The following is a 23,684-nucleotide window of genomic DNA, read 5'->3' as shown; positions in this document are numbered from 1 at the left end:
TTGGCCTGGAGCTTGCTCAAGTGAGCCAATATTGCTTTGTTGGCCTTATCATCTTGGTTTGGAGGTCAGTAGCAGATGCCAACTGTAAGATCCCCCTTGGAGAGGACCCCTCTGATCTTGACCCAGAGGCATTCGATAGGGCTTCCACAATCACCGTAGCTGACTCTGGTATATTAAAAGGTTCTCCTTAACAAAGGGCACGACTGCTCCTCCTCTTCTTCCCTGTCTGTCCTTATGAAACAGCCTATAGCCATCCATTGCAATCCTCCAGTCATGGGAGTTGTCCCACCATGTTTCAGTTATTCCTATGATATCCTAACTTTCTGACTGGTTGCAGAGCTCCAGTTTCTCCTGTTTGTTCCTCAGGCTGTGTGCATTGGTATACATACACTTCTGGTCTTCTGGGTCACATCTTGGGAGGCAGCCAAGGAACACTAGTCACTGGTCTGCTTGGCCTGGCTTATTCCCCAGTTGGTTGCAATGGTGTGAATGTGGCCACTTTGGACCCCACCCCGAGTCCTTCAGTTTAAAGCCCACCTCACCAAGCTGGCCAGCCTGCTAGCAGAGATTCCCTTGCCTCTTCTAGACGGTTGAATCCCATCCTTCCCTAGTAGGCTACAGTCATCGAAGAATGTCCCATTGTTGTTTCAAAAGACTTATTTCACTAACGTCTGAAATAAGTTGCAGTAAGGGTTTAATTTAGAAAAGTCAGCAACTGTTTCCAGTCAAAAGCACTTCTATTCTTCTTTTCTCCCCTATGGGGATATTTTGGCAACTGGAGTAGATACTAAGAATAGGTGTGTGAAGCCACCTTGCTGCTGGCATTTCTTCATGGATGGAGCTCGTTCCCACAAGGCCCTTATGGGTCCTACCACACCCATCCCAGACCCTCAAAACATGTCCTCAGATGCCAATTATTGAGCACCACAAAATTTCAACTTTTCTAGTTGACAGCTGAGAAAATGACTGTGCCATTAACACTGGCATATTTTCTTGGTTCCCAAACAGTTTGTCCAGGGAAGGAAAAGAAACGAGGCAACATTACCGTTTCTGGAGCAGAGCAATTCCTGAAATAGAAGCCAATGATCCTCACCTTAACCTTACAAGTTTTATTTGCACAGCACAACCAGAGAAATAGTAGGAAGGCCCTGCTGATAGATATTTAAGAGTCATAAGATCATAAGCAGGATTACCAGCCTCTAAATGGGTCATGGGCTGTGTCTCTGGGGTTCCAGCACCCAAGGTAGAAAGGACAATACCTTAAAAAGTCAGATTCAGCATTTGGCTTTGTTTTATTTTCTCATCATCTTTTAAAGTCACTGTTTTTCAGAGATATTCCTACATTAAAATGGCTTTCCACAGAGAAAGACAGTAGGAGTATGACCTTGGCTAAGATGTTAATTTATACATTTTCTTCCTTCTGTCACTCACTTTTTGTAGGTGAGCCTTTAACAAATGCTAGCAAGATTTCTTGTTTTGACTGCACAAGGGAAAACAAAGCCCCTGGCAACAGAACTGCAATCGCTTCTTAAACGCTGTGGTAAGAAAATTGAAACATAGCCCGTATATCATGACTTTCTAAAAACCTTGTATCTGGAGGGCACTGATCTTCAAGAAGTAGTTCACTTAAATAGATTCATATATTTCTTACATAAAAACATTAATGTATATTCCATTTCAAGCTACTTGACTGAAACAAACAAAATTTAAAAAAGGCAGCATGTACTCAGTAGGATATTCACCAAAATGTCTCTTTTCTTTAAGCAGCAAGTGCAACAACTGATTTGCTTCTAGACAAATGTTACATTTTTAGCTGAACTATTTTAAAGGTGTCTAAGTTGCTCTTTTACAGAAAGATTTTTTTTATTTTAAGACAAACGTGCCAGATTTACTCTTTTCCTAAAACACCCAAAATTGTTTCTTGAACCAAAACAATCTTTTACCTCTGCATCAAGTATATCTTCTTCAAATAGTGAAATAAAGCAACATTTCAACAGATCTAAGTTTTTGGAAGTGGGCCTAGACACTCTAATTTGCAGAGACAACCATGAAAAATGCAGGAAGAGCTCAAGCAATGACTGTTTTCTGACTAAATATATGTAAACCAGAGGATGCACAATATTACAGTGCTCTGATTTATGAAAAGATGGCTATGTTTTCTCAAACTGGTCACGGTATGAAATGCCAGGGCTGGGTAATTTGTACCAGACCACTTGAGTAATTTTCCCTGAAAACTAACTTTGCTTAAAAGCTGTTATCTGTGGGAATCCTGCTTAGTCCCTTGTGTTTTTATTAGTAAGATTAAACAATTAAGAGAAAAGCCAAATCAGAAGTTTTCTGTGCTAAACACTGAAACCCATCATGACCTGCTTTTGGACAGTTGGATTCCCTTGACAAAAGGACTGACAAGCCAAGAGTAATATTACACTCTTTTATCAACGCAATGGCAGGCACAGGATAACACTTATTAAGTCAAGCCTTCTGTCTCCGCAAATGCCAACACTGGCTACACCTAATATTGCTAATAAAATTTTACTATCCTGAGAATTGGTGGCTTCTTTTGGTCATTCTTATTCTTGGAGTAGCTTCACTGAGATTATTAACACTGAAGAGTTTCAATAGATTCAAATGACACTTTACCCACCATATACACAAAACCTGCAGATTATTCCTATAGAAAGTAATAAAAAAAATTTTGAGAACCTACAACAGGATACATAAGTATATACATGGGTACATATATATGCCTTATGTCTGTACAGCAAAACCTCTTCTTTGTGAATTTATGGACTTCAATTTAAGAGAGTGTTTCAGACATGATTTATTGGTCTCATTTACATATAACTATGGGAGTAAGTATTCCCTCTCCCACTTCTCCACCCTCAACAAGACATACACATTAGCTAATTATGAGAAGTAGATACCCTGATTTAAGTATCTTCTTAGATACCAGCATGCAGAAGGAAGCACTGGCATTTTAGGACAGCAGAAGCAAGCTGTATTCATAGACGGTACCATACTCTTGCATTACAGTGGTCAGATATGATCCCATAGCAATCAAATTTCATTTACTGCTAAAGTTTTGCACAATAAATTATTCAGTTGTTCATAAAGGAAATCTTTGGTGTTATGGATTTAAAGATGTATTCAGTACAACTACAAAAATTGTCTTCAAATGATCATGCAAAGGTAAACTTCCACAGGATACACAATGAGCATAGACACATTGAAGGAGAACAGACAGGGCTGAGTTTGTTTGGCCTTTAGAGTAGTGTATGCTTCTGAGAAATGCGAGAGGTGTTCTCAGTTTTCAAGATACCAGTTGGTTACTTAGCTTTAATACAACAAGGTCAAAACATGTGGTGACATGAAACTTCATATGCACACATGTGCATACACCAGCTGTAAAAAATGATTTGGTTAGCATGATTTCTGTGATATATTGGTTGTATTAAGAAACAGGCTTTTTTTCCCACTCCAGGGCAAGTCTGAATAATTTATGTACTTTGCACAGCTGGACAATCATGTGAAAAACAGCACTTTGTACAGCTTATGTGCATGCCTACTGGCACACAGGCTGCTAGGGAAGCAAGTGACTACAGCCTCTGAGGTACTTGTTAAACAGAGAACAACACTTTACCAGATTACCCCCTTCCATCAGGACTTCTCCCACTATTCTGTACCAGCTGGAAAAGTCTTAACAATCCACACCAGAGTAACTTTGAATTATGTAAAAGATCAGAGATTCCTTTTAAGAAACAAAACAGAAACCTTCCTCAAACTGAGCCACTGATGAAGCAGGTCTGCTCTGCTCCAGCTCACAGCCCAACCAGGGACACCCAGGTATCATACAGGAGCTGCCTCCTACTCCAAGTCACTCACCTGTGTGGCAGCCACAAAAAACAGGGGAACTGTCCCAAATTGAGTATAGCTGACAAGCCAGAGGATGTCTGTATAGGCATGGATGTTTGTGAAGTATTTAAGTGCTGAAGCACCCAAGATTGTTAGACACCCTGATAATGCCTATCACTAAAGAGCGCTGGCATCCAGAATAACCCTCTGCATCTCTTCCATGGTAGCAGAATAGAGCTAACTGGGGTCACAGATCTGTCCCTCAATACAGCCACAGCTCATTTTCCTTGTTTAAATTGTGATTGTCTTTATGTAAGCAAAATTGACAGTTACAGTGATGAATAATGACAATGCCATTAATAGGCTCCTGCTTAAATCTCTCTATTAAACATAGAACCTCATAGAGGCAGAGGCTATGATGTCAGTTTAACAAAAGCTGACTGATGTATTAATGAGACTCATTAGCAAAATTAGATCTGTTCAGCAAGGTCTGATGGTATCGCCCTATTTGCGTTAGAAGTGTGCATGTTGGCACCCAGGATTTCTGGCAGAAGACTGTTGAGGATAAATGCTATCTCTTCCCTCCATAACACAGCAGCTCTGATTTAAAAGTGCTTACAGCAAGCGAAACAACTCAGCTTTTGGCTGACAATTAGCAAATACCTTCTGCTGGTAGTGGGCCCCCTGCAATGCATATGTTTAAGAAGAAAGCTTTAAGCATGAATGATAGACTCTGTGTCTGACTCTGACTGCTACATCTGTTAACATGCATTTGGCTAGTGTTCCCTTGTCACTTTTCTGAAATACCAACAAAGAAAACACAGATCCTTTGGGCAAATGAAGTAGAGGTGTAAATTGCAGTCACACCTCCTTGTCTCCTTGCATTATCACTTCGTGTCTTCATAAGTAACACAGACTCACTTGCCTACTCATGGCAAGTAGTCACAGTTCACACTTGCAATAGGGATCAGTCACAACACATTACCATTATGTTTCATACTATACTGTAAGAGACAAGCCTCTGCATAGGGGGAAAAAAGGAAGGACCTCAACTTTGTTATGGTTCTGCATTTGTTACTATTCTTCTGAAAAGGTCCCCTCCCTCACCCCTACCATAACGAACAGTGGCCTGTGTGTGGGTAGGAAGGAAACACTGCATTGCTACTAGTGGTGGTCAAGTATCTGACAGTTTACTGTAGGTTTTCCTATAATCCAAGAAAAGAAATTACTGTTTACAGAAGGGGTAGATGCAGCTTTTGCTAAATTAAACCTCCTGAGAGGAGAAAAAAAGAAAACCACAGGAACAAGAGCACTTGGACATAAGAGGTCAAGTTGACTTTGAAGTGCTCACTGAAGGGTTCATGAAACACCCACAGTCTCCCTCCCTACTTTTCCCCTACCCCCTAAGGTTCCTGCGATGACAATTTTGGCTGTCATAAGACACATTTTTATAAACCAGGAAAGTTAATGATGCAGCACTACATAAATGCAAGGAATCTTGGAGGCCTCAACGCTTACCTTTGATTGTATCACAGTTAGAAAAGCTTGAAAATGTAAAATTGATGTGAGCATGTCACATTCAAGTTTGGGTTTGTAATGAGCATGTTTATCCCAGTGTTAAAGAAAATATTTAGCTTTAAAGGGGACAACACTCTACTACTGATTATATTTAATTTACATCTAGATTATAAAGATTGCTTAGCAATTCAAAATCTTCAGTCATGCTTTGTTGGATAGATTTTCAAACATACCATGTACAATCCTGATACTGACAGGAGTTATATTTTTTATTTATTTCTCACGCAGAGAGAAAAATATTTCATAGCCACCAACTGTCTATTCTAGAAATGTCTAATACAGAATATATGAAGCCAGACTAGCACTAGTGCCGTGTGAATACGGCTTATTCTTCGGAAAAATATCAGATGCAGGGAACTTTAATTAACCACACAGTACTGGTGGACATAAAATTACTTTGGCCTCAGAAGCCTCAAAAAATAAATTTGAGATAAATGAAACTCCCTTTTTTCATTCTCCATAAAATTAACAATGTCTCCTCATGGATCTTTATTAGATTTAACATTAAAAATAAAAAGCAGAAGCACTGAAGAGTTATATTTAAGAAGGAGATGTGTAGAACAGAGATGTAAAATAAGGAAAAAATATTAATCCCACAACAAAATTCCATACAGCATTTTGCACAAATGAAATAGGGAAACAGGCATGCTGGAAGTTCAGGGAGAGTTCCTGGTAAGCCCTAGTGGAATATGAGATACACACCTTTCAGTGGTGATTCACTTGCCAGCACCAAAACTACTACTAAAACAAACCTTTAGTTTGGACCAGTGTCTTGTTCAAAGTATGCTCACTGAACAAAAAGACAAAAAAATTTCATGGACTTTGGTTCTCAAAAGCAGATTCTTCTGCAATCTTAAACAACTCAGATGCTTACTTGCTAGTTACTAGTGAAAGCAGCCGTATAGGAGATGTCCTGAGTAACTAACTGTATATGAAATGGGAAGTAGAAGCCATACCTGTGGCTCATCAGGGAAGAACTTTCTGGCGTTTGTTCTCCTGTGCTCATTAGTTCCTACACGCACTCTGGTTAAGTGAATGGGAGTGCAAACTGCTGTGATCAGAAGAGAAATGCAAGCTCTAGAATCATGATCCCTTTCAGTGTATTGATCATCAGTTTGTCTGGTCAGTATGTACATTGAAAGAAAAGGTCATAGCCGCCAAAATTAAAATGTAATAAATTTTGAAGTAATAGCTGCAGTACCTTTTTCTTGCGTGTTGTGAAATGCTTGTACAGACCTCAAACAAGTGACATTGCTTTCCTCATCTTGATGAGAAAGCCACACCTTCCAAAAACTGGAACATGTATAAAATGCTCTATTTTACAGCACAATAAAGTTTGCTTTGTATTTTACAGAATAACACAATATACTCACATATGGTAATACAGCTTTCAAGGATAATCCATACTTCCATTTACACTGTACTCTCTGTAGATATTTTTGTTATGTACAGCAAGCAGATATGTATAAACAATTACAGAGTGAGCAGATAGCTTCTGCTCTTTATGCATCATCTTCCAAATGTTTCTTTAATGAAGACAAACTACTTCTTGCTGAGATTGCAGACCTTTTTAAAGTATACATTAATATTTCCAGAGCTTATTAAAACTACACCTTCTAAATTTTTAAACATTTAGCTATTACAACTGTCACAATTTCAAGGCAGAAAGGAGAGATGAATTACAACACATTACTGTGCATGCAATGACTGAGCATAGCCATGGTTTTGTAACCAACAGACTTTTAAAAAGCCAGAAGAGAATCACTCACTAGCTTCCCATTTCTATATAAATTATTACACATTTTAATCCAGGACACTGGAAGTTGATAATTTTGTGAACTCCTCTGTACATTCTCCTCAGTATTCTTCAGTCTCAAACCCCAAAAGGTTAATACTTTCTCTAGTATCATTCCACAAACATTGTCTGTCTTTCCTTTTGAAATTATTTTAAGTATTACGTCAACAGAAATGCAAATGAGAGCTTTTCCGGGAATACCCATCTCTCACAAAATTTAAAGTACTATGCTTTAAAGAACTTTCATACTGGTAAGATTTAAAACATTGCCTCCATCAAGACAAATATTTTAGAATTTTAAGGTATTTGACCACATGTCAGGATAGGACAGCTACTGTAACTGCCCTATTTAAAAAACCAAATGAAACCAGACACATTTTAACCAAATGTTTAAATTTTGCTGGTTTGCTAGTGAGTTAATGATGTTCCTTTCCCAGACAGGGGTAAAAATGAAAGTACTAAAAGAATCAAAGGTGCAACACCACCAGTTCTTTTCAAATACTTGAGAGCATGAAGACTTCTCAACTCTGGGGTTTTTCACCTTTTTGAAAGGAGTTGGCAGTTTCATCAAATCCAAATAGCTAAAGAAGTTATTAAGGATTCACACAATACACTATTTCCATATGAAGGGAACTATAGAACTTCAAGAACTATAGAACTTGTGTGTTGCTCGTGTGAATAACCTGCAAGGGAAACTCAGTTTCCTACATGGCGACTTGTTGCAGTTAGCTGCCACAAAGCCAAGGGTCATGAACAGTAAATTCACCTGTTTCTGAATCAACTGTATGCACACTGATACCAGAGGTCAGGAGACTAAAACTAAACTATGGGTTTCTATTAGCTCTGTTTTCAATCCTGAAGGAAGGAAAAAAAACCACCAACAGATGCTCATATTTGCCTCATTCCAGGTGAGAAATAGCCACATCTATCACTGCAGAAAACACTTTTATATACAAATTTTCTATATACACAAGGGAAAAAGGAGATGTGACAATACAACCATTGACCTGCCCTGGGAGGCATTTAGGGTTTTTTCTAGGAAATTCATACAGGTCAATCTTTTTTTTTTTTTTTTTTTCTTTTTTTACCAATGGGATTACACAGTAAGACCCCAGCTGCGCAACTGAAAATTAAAAGCATAAGTTTATCTCATTTCTTTCAGTGGACCCACCAATTGCCAAAAGCACTCCCTGATGTAAACTGCTCTGGAGACTCAGTGGTTTCCAAACAGAACCTAAACACACACAACGCCTTGATGAACTCTGCTGGAGCTCAGAGTATCTAACAGCTGCAAGTGACTGCTCTAGCCAATTACTCCCAGAAACAAAAAGAATATACAATCACCACAGGAAGAAGGCTCTCTGCCAGTGAAATATTAATGTATTTTTAGGCAGCTGCTGTTTGCACTGAATCTTAGTTCAAGTTTTCTCAAAGGTGAAACTCCTTTTGTAAATTGCTGTTCCTCTACCTGTTTTTACAGATTAGCAAAAAGGGTAGCATGGTCTAGAAAACATTTTGAGAAATCTTCAGCACTTAATTTTCAGTCAAAGTTCATTATAGAAAACAGCTTTATGTTTTTCCTGTTTCAGGGACTATTGCTTATCTAAGACTATTTACTCTTGTATAACACCACCTGTTCAGAGAAATATTTTACAGCATCCCTTAAACATGGTTAAACTTTGCATCCTCTTGTTTCCTATAGAAGTCTGTTCATAACTAACTTCTTAGGAATTGCTCTTCATTGATCTTGTGAGCACATTTTCCATGACATCATGGTGTGCCTCATCCCAGATGAATGCAGCTGCTTTACTGATTCTTCAGCACAGATCTGCTCTTTAGCAGTCACTGATTAGGCATTTCAAAACAGAGGCATCTAGCATCACATACAGCAATCTGAAGGCACCAGCAAAGATGCTCCCCGCAGTTTTAGCAGCATAAGCCATGAAGAATAGGATACAATTATGCACAAAATCATACATTATTGTATGTCTTCAGCTAAGTGAATACAGGGGTGTAGCCCAGCAGTGAAGCAAATATGAAATCACTGTAGCCAGGCCCTTGTTCACAGACTGGACAAAGTATCTGAAGCAAGTTTAAGGTATTATTTTTAGATTTTTTTTTTATGCCACTTCAATGAATCAGTTCTAATGTTAAGAGCTTTTAAAGTAGGGATTATTCCCACCAACCTAAGAAAATTTTTCAAAAGCATTTTCCTTTTGACCAACATTTTCTATAGTACTGCTTGAGTTCAAACTGAACTAAATACTCTTCACTTAAGAACTGTTTCTAAGCAGCCTTTCAAAGCAGCAGCACTTACAGCTGAATCAGTGATAAAATGCAATGGGCCTAGCCACAGTCATGGTATGCCAAGAGTACTAAAAATAATAATTGTAATATGATTCTCCAATAATTAATACACAGGAAGGTCAGGGGAAATCAGCTCTTCTGCTGGAGTGGAATTAACACAAGGTTCAACATTTCAGGGGCTCATTCCTGTTCTGCACATATGCAAGGGCTTCATGACTGACACCCCACCACCCCCCCCCAAAAAAAAAGGCAGTAGGAATCCAGTCTCACATAGCCTTTGTGTTTGTGACGACATCCATGGGATGCCAGTGGGGTCAGTGCTGTGCTGTGGCATTATCTGAACTATCATGGCTGATATGTTTTGTAGCTTGGAGGTCTTGATCAGGAAATGGAGACAGATAGCTTTCTGTCCTGGTTTAACCAGGATAGGGTTAAGTTTCCCCAGCAGTGGGGGGGAGCTCTAGCCGGGTTATTCAGATACCATGGGGACGTCACATCCTGGCAGGTCACATTTTTCCTGGTGCGGGAGCGCGGTGCACTCGTGGTTTTGTACATCGTGCTTCTCACTGCTGGATTTGGTAGCTATTTTGCTCTGTTCATTGCTATCACTATTACTGTTATTGTTATTGTTGTTGTTTGTTGTGTTGCTGTTGCACTGTTGTATTAAACCTTTCCTTATTTCAGTCTTGGGGCTTTGTATTTCACTTCCTTTGTGGGGGAGGGGCAGCGGCCGCGTGGTCTCAGACCCCGGCAGGGGCTAAACCACCACACTTTCTAAGAACAAAGTTTTCCAAAAACCCTAGAAAATCCATTTGTTTTCAAGCATTGTTTCCACTAATGGGTAGGACTCTAGTTGCTTTTACCAATCTGCTTGTTTCATGCAATAGGTCCATTTTCCATTGAATCTTGGAAAGAACAAATCTGTTTGGAATAGCATATACCTGGATAAAGATTTCATTTTCATAACCTCTTTGTTTCTTTTCTTCTCCCTCCTGTTGGTTTTACACAGAATATTTCCTGCAGTGTTCTCAGACCACAGAATTTAGCATCAAACTCAATTGATTGTCTCAGCTGATTACCCAGCTCATCATATAACATCTCTTGCTATGCACAAAACTACTGTTTTGACAGCATAGAACTGGAAGGCTCATTTTGCCTTTGATCTTGCAATTCCAACAAAACTGCATATAGATTCACCTGCCAGTGGTACAGCAGAAAACAGTGTGAAGTCTGGTTTTCCTCTCCACAGTGATGATGTGCAATGAAGAAATCATTAGCAGTGGAATTTACATAACAGACCTCAAACTAAATGGTCGTTTGTTTTTACAGTTTATTTTCCTGCAGAAAACAGGGTCAAAATACTTTTTCCCTTGACTGGGAAAGGGGAATCCTCTTACCTCTACTGAACAGAACAGTTGATAACCATTCTTACAGAAGGGCAATGAATTATTAGTATTTCAATTACCTAGTACTAAACAAATGCCATTCCACTTGATCCAGGGTTTTGGGGAAAGAGAAAGCATTCTCATAGGTACAGGCCTTTAAAGACTAGTTTACCCTTAAGCATTTTTCTATATACATTTTTTCATGATAATCAGCCTCTTGATTTCACAATGGGCTTTATGCTTCATTAACCTCTTAGAAAAATCTTAAACACCAAGTGAACACACCACCACACAAGCTAATAGTTTCATTAACCAGAGATTTGACCTTAACCCTTCAGATACAATTTCTAACATCTTCACTGAAACACAGTAAGTGCTCTACTTTCAGGAAAAATAATCACCTAGCAGCTTCCAAAAATCTCAATATATTTACAAACTCAATTTGAAATGTAGAGAGGAGTATGAATAGCTACAGAAAAAAGGGTTAACAAGATCACTGTGAAAAATGACCATTACTAGAATTATTTCTGTTCTGGAAGAAATAAAGCAATTCTGTCTCAGTGCCATTCTTCTCTTTTGAACTCATCATTATCACATAATTTTCTACTTTTCACAGTGAATTTCTGAAATTTCCTAGGACAAAGGCTACTTAAAAAAAAAAAAATACTATCTCTGTAAATTGTATTAACATTTATCATCTATTTAAATGTCAGTTTCCCAGAAAACCTTCAACAGATTTCTGACAGAGTCATTTAAGGCTAGGCCCTACCTTATTGCCAAGATGTGCACTGGATAGTGAACTAACACAGGTGCAATAGCCCAGTGGTCAGAGGGAAGCCATACCAGCACATGCTGTGCCTCCAGCACCAGCTTGACCCTGTACATGCAGTCCTTGCTCTGAAAAGACAAAGCAAACTCTGGACCATCAACCAGAGATGCCTGTGCTCCCACACACCTGAAGTCAGGTTTTATCTTGCCTCCACTTCAGCTCTGAGGAAGTGCGGGTGACAAGTTCCTTAAAGAAGCCTGCCAGACCTGGCACAGAGGTAGCTGACAACATCTTAACTCTCATACGCAAAGAACAAGAGCCCTGTTTCACTCTTTCTGTGTAGCTATTCTTGTATCTCTTTAGCACTTTATAGCAGTTTATGATTTCCTGACATGTGCTTTTAGGGAGCTGTTATAGCTGTGAACAATTTAGCATGTTTGGAACCTACTCCTGTTAAAAATTCACTATGTTATTTACAAGAGCACACATGCCAGAAATACATTATGGGAGAACAGCAGCAGGAAAAATGCCATGCTTACGTGGGAATATCTGTGCTGTTCACACATGCAAAAGTACACGGTAGTGTATTTGTCTACCTGATGAGGGATCTCTGCCTCTGTAAGCTAAACATGCAGAAGCATCAGTGTTGTTTGATATTTAAAAACATTTAGGTTGTTGGTCCTACACTCTTTCCCAGATCTTCCTTTCAACTCCGGAGTAGTGAAAAGATCGTGCTTAAATGCATAGAAAGAAAAAGATTACACTGAAGTTGTGAACAACGCAATCTCTTCCCACCTGTAAAGGCCTCTGCTGGCAGTGGAATCCAGATGAGCTTCCAATTGCTTAAGAAAGTGTCTTTCTACCCTCCTCAGTCAACAAGGTGGTTGGAACTTCTTTCTTTGGATCTTTGCCCTACCAGCACCTTGAACAGACGCATCTTGACAACTGCATCCATACATCTTGCAGCAATAGAAAAAGCATGTACAGTCTAAAGTAAAGAAAGAAAAAAAACTTAGTATCTACACATCAAGGCAATTCTCATTCCCTCTTAAACTTTCCCCCTATGAATTGCTTCCTCGTGTTTGGGGAGATATATTTTTATTTTGCATACCTACTGAAGCGGGGGTAGTTCCAGAGCACCCCATTTCTTTCATAATTTAATTTGTATGAGTGGGAATTTATGATCTTCTTATGCATCAGTAATACATGCAGTAGGGTGCTACTGTAATTTTAGGACTGAAAGGAATTAAAAATACAGACTTGACCTGAATGCTGCATTTCAGCCCACACAGTAGGAAAAAGCACAGCCTCAGTGAAAAATGCTTAGCTTGCAAGCTCATGGTAGTAGTCAAAACGAGAGAAAAACATACCAGTGTTAAAAGTGAAAGGACACTGTCATATCCTTTCGCTTCCCCCTTTTCTCCAATCTGAAAACATCATACTGGCAATACTAATATTAAGAAATCTGAATGTGAAGCAACTCTTTTTCCACAAAGCATTAGGAACAACGTATCGGGCTGAAGCTGGAAGTGACAATACATGAGATATGGAAAGAAAAACCCTCCCGCAAACCAGTTTTGCTTCATTTACTAAGAAAATCAGATTCTTAAGAGGGATGTTAGAGCTCAGCTGGTGAGCAGCTGTCTGGATTTAGAAAGAACAGCTCAGAATCTGTAAGGTTTGCCAATATCTGAAGACATTTAAGGGGACCTAACAAGAAACAAGAACTTCATGACCTTCAAAGGGAAGTGCCATTCACTGTGAACATGACAAGCCTACTTATCTATAGGCAAAGAAGCCTCAACACACAGCAAGAACTAAACTAGGTAGATGCCAGATGATACTTCCATAGGTGGCCTGGAGTTACTCAGGGTGGAAAGATGACAGTACCAACATGAAGAAAAATGTAGTTATCTTCCCAAAGGTCTGGTATGCAATTAGGTTCATTTAGATACAGAGTAGCATGTCAGTAAGTCTGATGGAAGATTCACATCGGATGCCTCCAACAGACTCCACCTCCTCTCCTCCACTGGCCAGGCTGAGCTGTTCAAGAAGCTGAAGAGCATCCCTTCTGGCTGAATAGGCTCCCATAACCACGTGCAGAGCTGCTCACTTCATCCCATTTGTTACTGTCACTTTGCTGACTTCCACTGCATAGCGTATGCATTCCTGGTGAAACGCTGAAGAACTTCAAAGCCACTTTCTGAACCCAAATTCTCAACTCTTAATTTTCCACGTGTCTTGGTGGCTAAGTGAAACCAGATTATCATAGGAACGGGGTCTCTCCCAGAGCCTGACACTGATTTCTCCCAATATGTGGACACTTGGAGAAGACTGTTTTGCCCAAAACCACACAAAATCCAAAATGAGCTTCCAGTCCAAAAACCTGCTGGTACCTGTTACCATGACTACTGCTGGATTCTGCCAAATAGCTTTGAATTTGCAAGTTTACCCAACTCTTCAAAGCCCCTTCTGCTGAAGGGATACTTGACATGGACTAGAGTGCCAGATTACAGAGTTGTTTTCTGAACAGGGTATTCAGAAAAATCTAAAGATCACAATTTGAGGAGGTGTATTTTGTGAGATCTGTCACAATATTGCCATACTACTGAAGGACCTTTTCTGTTTAGGAATCATCTAAGGAGAAAAAGCTGTCCAATAGCGGCAAACATCATCACATAATGCCTGACAAGAGTCCCTGAAATAATTTACCATGTATTCCCTGGGTTAGACCTTGTAAGGCTTGTTTACAGTTCAAAGTTTATAAAAGTAGAAGGTTAAGAACTAGACAATGCTGTAAGACGATCTCAGCCTTAGTACCCTGAAGTAAAACAAAAACACTCCCACCTGGAATATTTTACAAATTTGATCTTCATCAACGGAAGAAAGCACCTGCTAATTCTCATAGACAATAGGCAAAAAAAAGGCTTTGCAGCAGCAGCATCTTCAGGAACTTTACATAGCTGGAGAAGTATCAACTTTATCCAAGAAAACTAAGTTTGCCTCTAAGTACCTGGTATGAACTGATTCCTTCACTGTCTTATAGAAATCCTCATCTAGAGCTGCTGCTAAGGAAAAACGTCTATGTGGAACAGAGAACAAAGTAAGTTATTTTGATACATCTAGTAATTACTTCAAATTCCATCATAAGGAAGGAAATTGGGTCATCACTTCCTTGCAACTCTTCACTTCCTTTAAGTAATAGCTACAGAATTTTATTGTGAACAGATTCTTAAACTAGGGGCTCTCAAAGTCTCTTCAAAGATTTACCACACCAGGTGATGTTCTCAAGAAATATACAACACTTCACAGGTGACAGTACAGTCAGCCAAAGAAGTTCACTTCTAATTTTTTAGTTTACTTTTATTTTTTCTGCTCACCATGCTTTTCACAAATTTCAAAGCAGCCCACTATCAACTGACAGAACTGTTGGAATTTGGCATCACAATTTGAAAGCTCCTTTTTCAGGCTTCTGCTGCCTTTGCCTTTATTTTTTTCACATCCTTTTTTGCTTTGGTTCTGCTTTTCTGGAGAAGCTAGCTTGGTAGCAGGAAATGAAATACCCATTTTCCCAGAGGAACCAAGAACTAGTTATCTTGGAGGACCAAAGACAGTAGTCATTGAAACAAGAGAAGTTTGATGAGCTTCAGACAACCTGAATTTTCTACAACTTTAACATTCTTTTTTCGGATTTGCTTCTTTCCCCAGTTTTTCTGAGGGCTGGACATACAAATTCCTAAGGCATCAGCTTCAGGGTTATGATAAATACTGTTAAGCTATCTAGAATCTGGAAGACCCTGTTTTCAATCAGGAAACCAACCAGCAGCATCCAGGAATGAGTTCTCATTTGAAAGTAAGTTGTTAATCAGCTGTAGAACAGTTTCTCAAGTCCTGGAGAGGCAACCTAATGGATAATTTGAAGATTAACTTTGCCCTTTCTGGTCTTCCCTGAAGTCTGTAAAACATATAACCTACATTCTTGTTCTTCAGCTCTTCCTCTGTTACTTCCACAAATCTATTTGCTTGGCTTGGGTGCATGATGATGCGTCTCGGATGCATGAATGGGTTGGTTAATAATAGATCAGAAAGGTGAGATGGGGTACAACACACCATGTGTGGCTGCTGACTGTTAGCACAATGAACTGGAATCTAAGGAAGCCTAAACTCACTTTACTAAATATTTTCCCTGTACACAAAAAGCCCACCATCAGTGCGCATAATTTATGGCTTTACAGTTACAGTTTACATTTACAGTTACTTTCAAACTTCAGATTTATAACATATCTGAGTTTGTGGTAATAAAAATGCATACTGCTACTGTTTGCAATGAATATGCAACACACCACTTCAGGAAAGAAGTAATTCAACCAGAAAGTCTCTGGAGTCATAACTTCTCAGAAAACATGAACTGTTGAACAGGGAAGACAGGCAGCTTGAAGTGAAGGGTACAACTGAACTGTTTCAGATCTATCAGAATAGTGCCAATGTTAACGAGGGACAGAAAAAATAAAGTCTGCCACCACACTTTTGCTTGTTTATCTTCTGTGATGGTACAAAGCACAGATAGGAGTAGGAAAGAAGCGTTTCACTTTGACCTATCTCCACTTTCCTTCTGACAGAACAGGCTGCTACAGAATACCTTGTATTTCTCAAAGTTAATACCAAACTTTTGAGACAGGTAGATATCACGAAGTGGTGGTCTAACTTTTGGGGCTATTTAATTTTTTATTAGAGAATATTGTCTTTCATAAGTGTTGGCAAACAGCCCTGTTGTATCAGCATCTGACTGACCTGCAGAAGCTTTTATCAGCAGAACATTCAAGTAAAAACTCGAAACTAAGAACATCCTTGCACTCAAAGCAACAGAAATACATGTGCTGTACTAAGGAAGGGTCCTAATGCATGTGAATTTAATAACAGTTGTAATAACTGTTGCTTCAAATTAAAATTCAGCTCTTCTAATGTTTTTGTAAAGTATGCAGTGTTTATAATCAATACTCTGCCAGCACTTGCAGCAACTTTCCTTACAGTATTACAGGGTCATGTTAACTTAAACTCACTTATGTATAGGAGTCACAGGATATAGTACATAAAATAAGAAATCAGATGTTTTATTAACTTCCTGCAGTTATGCTTGTTTTTTCAGAGTGGCTTTACAAGTATAAAAAAATTAGTGTTTGCCTTGTTCCCACATTTATGTCTCCAAGCAGAATGTTGGGGAAAAACAGAAAATAAGAGTAATTACAATATAAGACAGTAATGCATCAGACTTAATAGCATAAAGTTAAGCAACCTTTTAACCCACTGAAGTCACTCATGTTGTTTTGACAGTACCTGAAAGTTTACATTGGTTCCTTGACTTTTGTCATAGTTAGTAAAACTCCGGGCAACAAGTCAAGCTTTTCAGATTAAAATTGCTCTTCACCCCAACAGCAGACTTCCTGCATTATCACAATGTACCTGTTCCACCTCCTCTCATCAGAAGACCCAACCTCTCCCCCAGCTTTGCTTTAAAAGGCCCAGATGACCTCCAATGTGCTACCACATCTGCTGGACCAAAGCATTAGTCATCACAGCAGTAGTTTTGTAGATGGATGCCTCCACAGTGAAGTATAATGAGGAAAATTTAAGTGTAAATATAGGTGTTATGTTCTTGGTTTTGAGAGGCACACATTGAAATGTTGAAGTCTGAATGTCACAGCTGGGCAGACAAAGCCTAATGTTAAAGGAGGCACAAGCACAGTTGGATCAACAGTGTGGACAGGGTTGAAATAGTACAATCCCAGGCTATTATTTTACCTATGGAGCATATCTCAAGTTGTGTTCATTTCTCAAAGTGTTATAGTAAAAAAACCTGAGATACTCTCTGAATCAAGCTGTAAATTTTTTGATAGTAAGTCCTAACTACTTGCTGCTTTTCAAGACCTAACTTAAGTCACCATTCCTATACATCTAGTCACCTTCATGCAGTGTGTTTGAAGTGACAACACAAAGGGAAATAGATTTTTAAACATCAGTCAGGACTGCTCAGCAGTACAGCTAAAAGTATCCCTGACTTACTAGTACTTGATGACCCCTGGGTGTTATGCAACAAATACACACCATCTACAACCCCAACAGACAGCCATCTGCTTGAAAACCACACCTTTTTCATCTACGCTCAAACACTCTTTTGCTAGAGGAAGGCTTTTCTAGACACAGGTGGGAAGTTCACCTGTTACAGCTGATTTCATTGCATACATCTTTTGCAGGAGAGGCCACACAAGCCTCAAGCATGCTTCTGCAGTAACAAAGCCCTTCCACAGGTGCCCCAGCTAACATTACAGCTCACCCTCTGCCAGGGTCATGCTTCCCTCTCATCTAACACTTAGTCCCATACAGGTGTTTATAGACATTCCTGGAACTAGGTACAAAAGGAACTAGTCCTCCTCCACCATATCACATGAAGCAGTTCCACATTTTCTTCCATAGGTTTATCATAAAACTTTAATATAGTAAGAAAAGTACTAACTCTGTATAAATTTGTATCACATTCCCTTACTCATGAGCCCCAGTGCTCAGCTATGTATTATCAAATTTGTGTTTTTCCACACTGACCTTTCCTTTGGGCAACTGCACTTATTACTGGTAACTTTTAGTGTTGCTCCTTGACTACCTGCTTATCTACAGCTAACCCTCAAAATATAAGTTTTGATTTTAAAAGTTTTTGTCCTCATTTCCTTATAATAAAATAATTCAACTGTGGCTAGTTACACTATACTCAAACTGATGTCAGTTGAGAATTAGAACTATCCTTCCATGAAGGCTGCAAACTGAACACACAGATGCCCTTGCTGGAATATGAACTCTAAATATAGCTCCTCATTTGCTGCCAAGCATTGTGTCTTGCATCTTTTCATTACTTCAGCCACCAAAGAACATAACCACATAAAAGTCATCAGTACACACTGTAAGTAAATATAAAGAGTCAGTTTGTTATCACTTGCTATGACTGACATATCTTGAGGGACTATTATCTATATGTGTTGTTCACAGACTTATGACACCATCCATCATCCAAGTAAACCTGACTCCATCACACTGTAGTGATGGGAAATGCTCCACACCACCACACAGGCTACACAGTTTTGTATCAAAAAAATCTTACAGTAAAGATGTAAGAGAAGATGAAAGAAAACAGTTTTAAAAAGCTACACTGCATAATGAACTTTTAGAATTGTATTCTCACAGGTAGAAATTCACTTCATTCAGTTGAACAAAGCAAATAAATTTAGGCATATAGGTACTTTAAAAGGGCAAGAGGCAGTTAACTGCTTTTTAAAGAATTTCTTCAAGAGCTGGGAAGGGAAAATGGCAAACCTAAGGTTAACTGAATAACCACTCAATTAATGGAGCCCAGAAATTAATGCAGTAATTAAACAGCAAATGGACATTGCAATAAAGAGTAAATCCTTCCCTCTCCTCTCTATTTATCCTAACACACTAGGGCATTAACTTAGCTACACTGAATAGCAGTCTGCCAGACAGATAGCAAATTTATTTTTTCTGAATGTGTTTAATCACCCTCATTTATTCTATCAGCCTAAGTATTGAGTGGTTTGTATAAAACCAAAATGAAACATTTGACATAATTCTAACGTAACAGAACTGGTACTCAGCTCCACTGTCATACCTCATTGTTGGTAACTAGGAACCTAAGTTAGGTTTGCAGAGACTTTGCAGAAACCTCTCAGCTCAGACTGCTTACCTATTAAAGCAGAGGACAGTATGGTAAGAGACCTGCTCGTGACACTGTTTTCCCTTCAACTTTGTTTATTGATGTACTGAACATGAAAAAGTACAAAGGATCCAAACACAAAAGAAAACATGTACAACCTCTTAAATACTCAACAGAATATATTTTCTATTCCAACAGATGCGAATTAATTCATACTATACAACTTCAAATAAATACCAGCCTTATATTTTACTAAGTGCTCTGATAAACACTGTAAAGTGAAGCCCAATTTACATGCCTTCTCATCAATGCCGTTAATTGCTACAGTAGTATAGGAAAGAAGCATGTAGCTACTGTTTTTCCCACATTGGAAAGTTTGTGATTTCTATAGTATATACAATTTTTAATGCAGAGGATTAGCTTTAACAATCTAAATGCACCTAAGAATGAGGAAGTGCTCAGGAAGCCAATTGATTTTTGATTAGCATTGAGTGGGTCAGCATGAAAACTCGCTTATTCACTTTAGCACGCGCTTCACAGTATATGTACTGTACTATACTGAAAAATTTATAACTACAATTTAAAAGAATATGAACCAAAAGCAATTGCAAAGATAGTGTACAACTATGTTATGCATAGAACATTGCTTTTTCTAAGGGGAAGCATATGAGCATCTCAGTTTATACAAAAAGCAGGACGTAACTACATAGTTGTCAGTGCATCCTGGTGAAGGCATCAAACCCTCAGCTTTTTTTAAAAATTTAATTATAAGCTAGATGCTAATCAGAAAATATTCTGTATTTTTTTTTCTTAAATTTTTTTCAATACATGGTAAAGACTTTTTCTATTTCCCCAAATAGTGATTTAAGCATCATACAAAGTTAAATTTCAATAGCATACAGGTATTTATGGTTTTTGTATGAAAAATGTAAGGAAATTTGTTCAAAACCTATGATTATACTCGTTTTTTTACCACAAACATATTTATAAACAAAAATGTAGCATCACCATAAACAGCTGAAGCTAGACTATCTACAGACAAAAATAGCAACAGATCTGATGCACTGTAAATTCAAGTCCTCAGGACAACAAAAATGAATAAGCAGACCTCGAGTAACAATGTTAATGCCATTTACAAAGAAAAAACTCATACAAAAACATTCAAAATTGAACATCACTTGGCATGTAACATAAAATAAACTCAAACCAGAATTAGCTGAAAGGTTCGTAACTCAAGGTCTTATTTACATTACACGAAGCTCAGGTGTTAGCCTTGAACATAGCTTTCAAAATACCTCCAAGAACACCCAACTCGGGCCACTTCTGCTGATTTGCTACTGCGCAAACCATGCTCAATGTCTTTTCTTAAAGACAAAACAATTCTTCAAACAATAGCAAGTACATCACTAAACACCATGAGCTCTATCTGAAGGGAATTCTTTAGGAAGAACAGATTTTTTTTCCCCCATCTCAGTATTTTAAGTTTCCTGCTTGCTCTTATATTCTTTTTTTAAATTTTCATTTGTTTCAAAATCACAAATTAATGTGAGCCACCTATCACTTAATAACCAGGATGATCAAAGACTCCACTGATGATTACAAAAATGAAACCAACAGTGCATCCCATTGACTCTACTTCTTAATACAAAGGTCTCAAAAGTATTTCTACATCATAAATCTTTCTAAATTTTCCCCAGCAATTGCAAATTTCCTGGTAAGTTTTAAAAGCTCACTAGGTGTCATATGAAGAGATTTCTCAAAGTATTCAAGTCAAAATATTTGTTCCAGGACCAGTAAAAAGTTTCTCCAAATTTTTTTTTTTTATAAAAATAGATGCTTTTTTAAACCCACATCAAAGAGGCTCTTATCTCTTTGGCAAGGTACTGCTTTACGAAAAGTTCTCCAGTATTCTTACAATAAGCTTTTATAATGTGTTCCCATTCCCCAACCCAAATGATAATTATAAAATAAATACTGCTTACAACTTCATAAATAAAATGTAAACTTCAAATACTTTTCTTGAACACAAAACAACAATGCATTAACATGTAAATTAAACACAAGGCAAATCAAGAAATAACCAAAAACCAACTTAAACAGTGTAACACAAAGCCTCAATATTTACTCATGTGTTAAAGGCAGTCATGTAAAGAAAAAACTTCTTCCCTTAGCTGAAACATTTTAAAAGGTCTACCTTCTTCAAAGAAGGCAATAGAATATGCATTGTGACAGGTAAAAACCCTGTACCTCTTGTCAATATTCAAACACAAAAGATATGTAAGAAGTTTTAATTCAAATATTAGCAATAAAAAAATCTCACATATTCTTAGGATGCTAAGTAGTCATTTTATCCCCATTTCCACACTGGCATACAACAAAGGCATTTACTAATGCATAAAGCCTCTTGTAAATTGCCTTTGTTGTATAGTTTTCATGTATTAATGCACTGAGAATAACTTGTTAGGCTTTGTGCGTTTTGTTTGTTTTGAAGGAGACCTGCAATACTCTGTCCCCAAGGCGGTATCCATTCAGGCTGGCTATTGCCATAGCTGCCTCATCGTAGTTTGTCATAGTCACAAATCCAAAACCTTTGCACTTGTTGGTGTTAAAGTCACGGATGACCTTCACATTGGTTACTGCTCCGAAGGGTCCAAACATTTGCCAGAGGATACTCTCATCAGCATCAGGGGCTAAGTTGTACACAAAAATGCACCATCCAGTTCCTGGATGTCCAGGGATATTAATTCCGGCCAAACTGGTCATTCCATCAATGGTCATTGGAGGAAACCTACTGAAGAATAGGGGAAAACAAAACAGAATCATAAAGCTGTTCACAGAAAAACCCATCAAAGACATTTCAGAATAAAAGACAAAATGATACAAGGCTTTTCACAGCATGAACACATTGGCCAGACTAATAAGGTAACATTGCAAATGTTTTTTTTCCCCAACCGCACAAATACTATGTACAATACTATACACAAGTAGAAACAACAGTGCTAGGTCTGAAAGGAAGTAACACAGAAAACCAAAAGAAAAGCATGCTGTAAAACCAGTGAGGATTAGAAGTCATTTGAAACAGGAATTCCATGGAACTGCCAGAAAATGTTTGTCTTTCATGCACAATTCACCAAAACGAACAATTTCAGCCAAAGTCCCAACATGCAAAAATCCAACGTAAGTCCTATTGAAAGAGAACAAAAAATACCTAGTAATTTGGTTACTATGAACCTAAGTGCTTTATTACCTCTTTACTCCATAAGCCATGTTGAGCAGATTGTCCAACCTGAAAAACATTTAGCAAAATGTTCAGTCTTCAGACTTTTCCACACTTTAATCTTAAGAAAATTTGGTATATTATGGCCACATCCCTTGCACTGTACAGAACCTCATGCAAAGTTAAATTACCACCACTGACAGACCTGTGACACATTACACCTGATACAGTTAGTGAACATAAAATAGATGTTCTTGTGTAGTATTCACAACCATAAATAGTTCAGTTCAGGAAGTGCACCACTACAACTTTAGCCTAAGTCAAAGACTGTTAGCATGAAGTTACAGTCAGTTATCTCGGTGAAATTTTCCAAATTACTAACTTGTTTTGAACTAAGACACTACAGAGTCTTCTGACAATCTGCTGACCAAAATATGCACAGATGCAGGGTTTGGAGGCAGCTGCAAATGTTCAAACATGAACTGCAAACATTTTTCATTTTCCTACTCTTTTCCAGAATCAAATGTTTTTAGAATACATACATATGTTAGACTGTAAGCTTGCTCCATGTATTTCTTCCATCACCTTCCCGCAACCTGCTAAACTGTTGTATGCCACCAAAATTCTAAGCTCTTTGGAATTATCTAGTCAATACCCAGAACAGCAGTGCCTACCAATCCCATTAATCTTATTCCTGAAGTCCCTTAAAGTGCTTCTCTAAGAAAATTTCTACCCTAAATAAGCTCTGGTTTCTTCCTTGCAAAGCCCAGACATATGAAAAGAAAGTCTTGTTAAAGGCTCTCTTCAGGACTCCACAAGATATGAACTTAAGTAAAAAAGGTACACTTGATTTAGTTTTTTAGCTTACAGCTAACTTACAGATCTGTACCTCTCTCCAGTAATGAGCTACAGGATTTAAGAACCATTACTGGTATGCAGAATCGAGACTTAAGTGCTGCAGTAGTGTAACGACACTTGTGCACAAAAAACTTGAAAAATTATTTGGTCTTGTCTGCAGCTAAGTAAAGGTCTTAAAGGACAGAGCATTATGACTCTGCAGTAAG

General features: G+C 38.2%; 1 protein-coding gene across 9 annotated transcripts in view; it reads right to left on the bottom strand.

Annotated features, from left to right (window-relative positions):
- Positions 1-19,486: 19,486 nt before the first annotated feature.
- ELAVL2 (ELAV like RNA binding protein 2) overlaps positions 19,487-23,684 on the bottom strand; it is a 102,972-nt gene continuing 98,774 nt past the window's right edge. For 7 of the 9 annotated variants that reach the window (XM_074812767.1, XM_074812770.1, XM_074812772.1 and 4 more), the window contains 2 exons: positions 22,651-22,689; positions 19,487-22,194 (listed from right to left, as the gene is read on the bottom strand). In XM_074812767.1, the coding sequence (XP_074668868.1) occupies positions 21,864-22,194; positions 22,651-22,689 (370 nt within the window). In that variant the 3' untranslated portion in view covers positions 19,487-21,863. The remainder of the gene's footprint in view (positions 22,195-22,650; positions 22,690-23,684) is intronic. The other 2 variants (XM_074812768.1, XM_074812771.1) reach the window with 1 other exon arrangement.

Source organism: Strix aluco, chromosome Z, assembly GCF_031877795.1.
Source record: "Strix aluco isolate bStrAlu1 chromosome Z, bStrAlu1.hap1, whole genome shotgun sequence".
In the NCBI taxonomy this organism is placed as follows: domain Eukaryota; kingdom Metazoa; phylum Chordata; class Aves; order Strigiformes; family Strigidae; genus Strix; species Strix aluco.
Note: the sequence above shows the minus strand (reverse complement) of the source record. Positions and strands in the feature narration are given on the sequence as shown.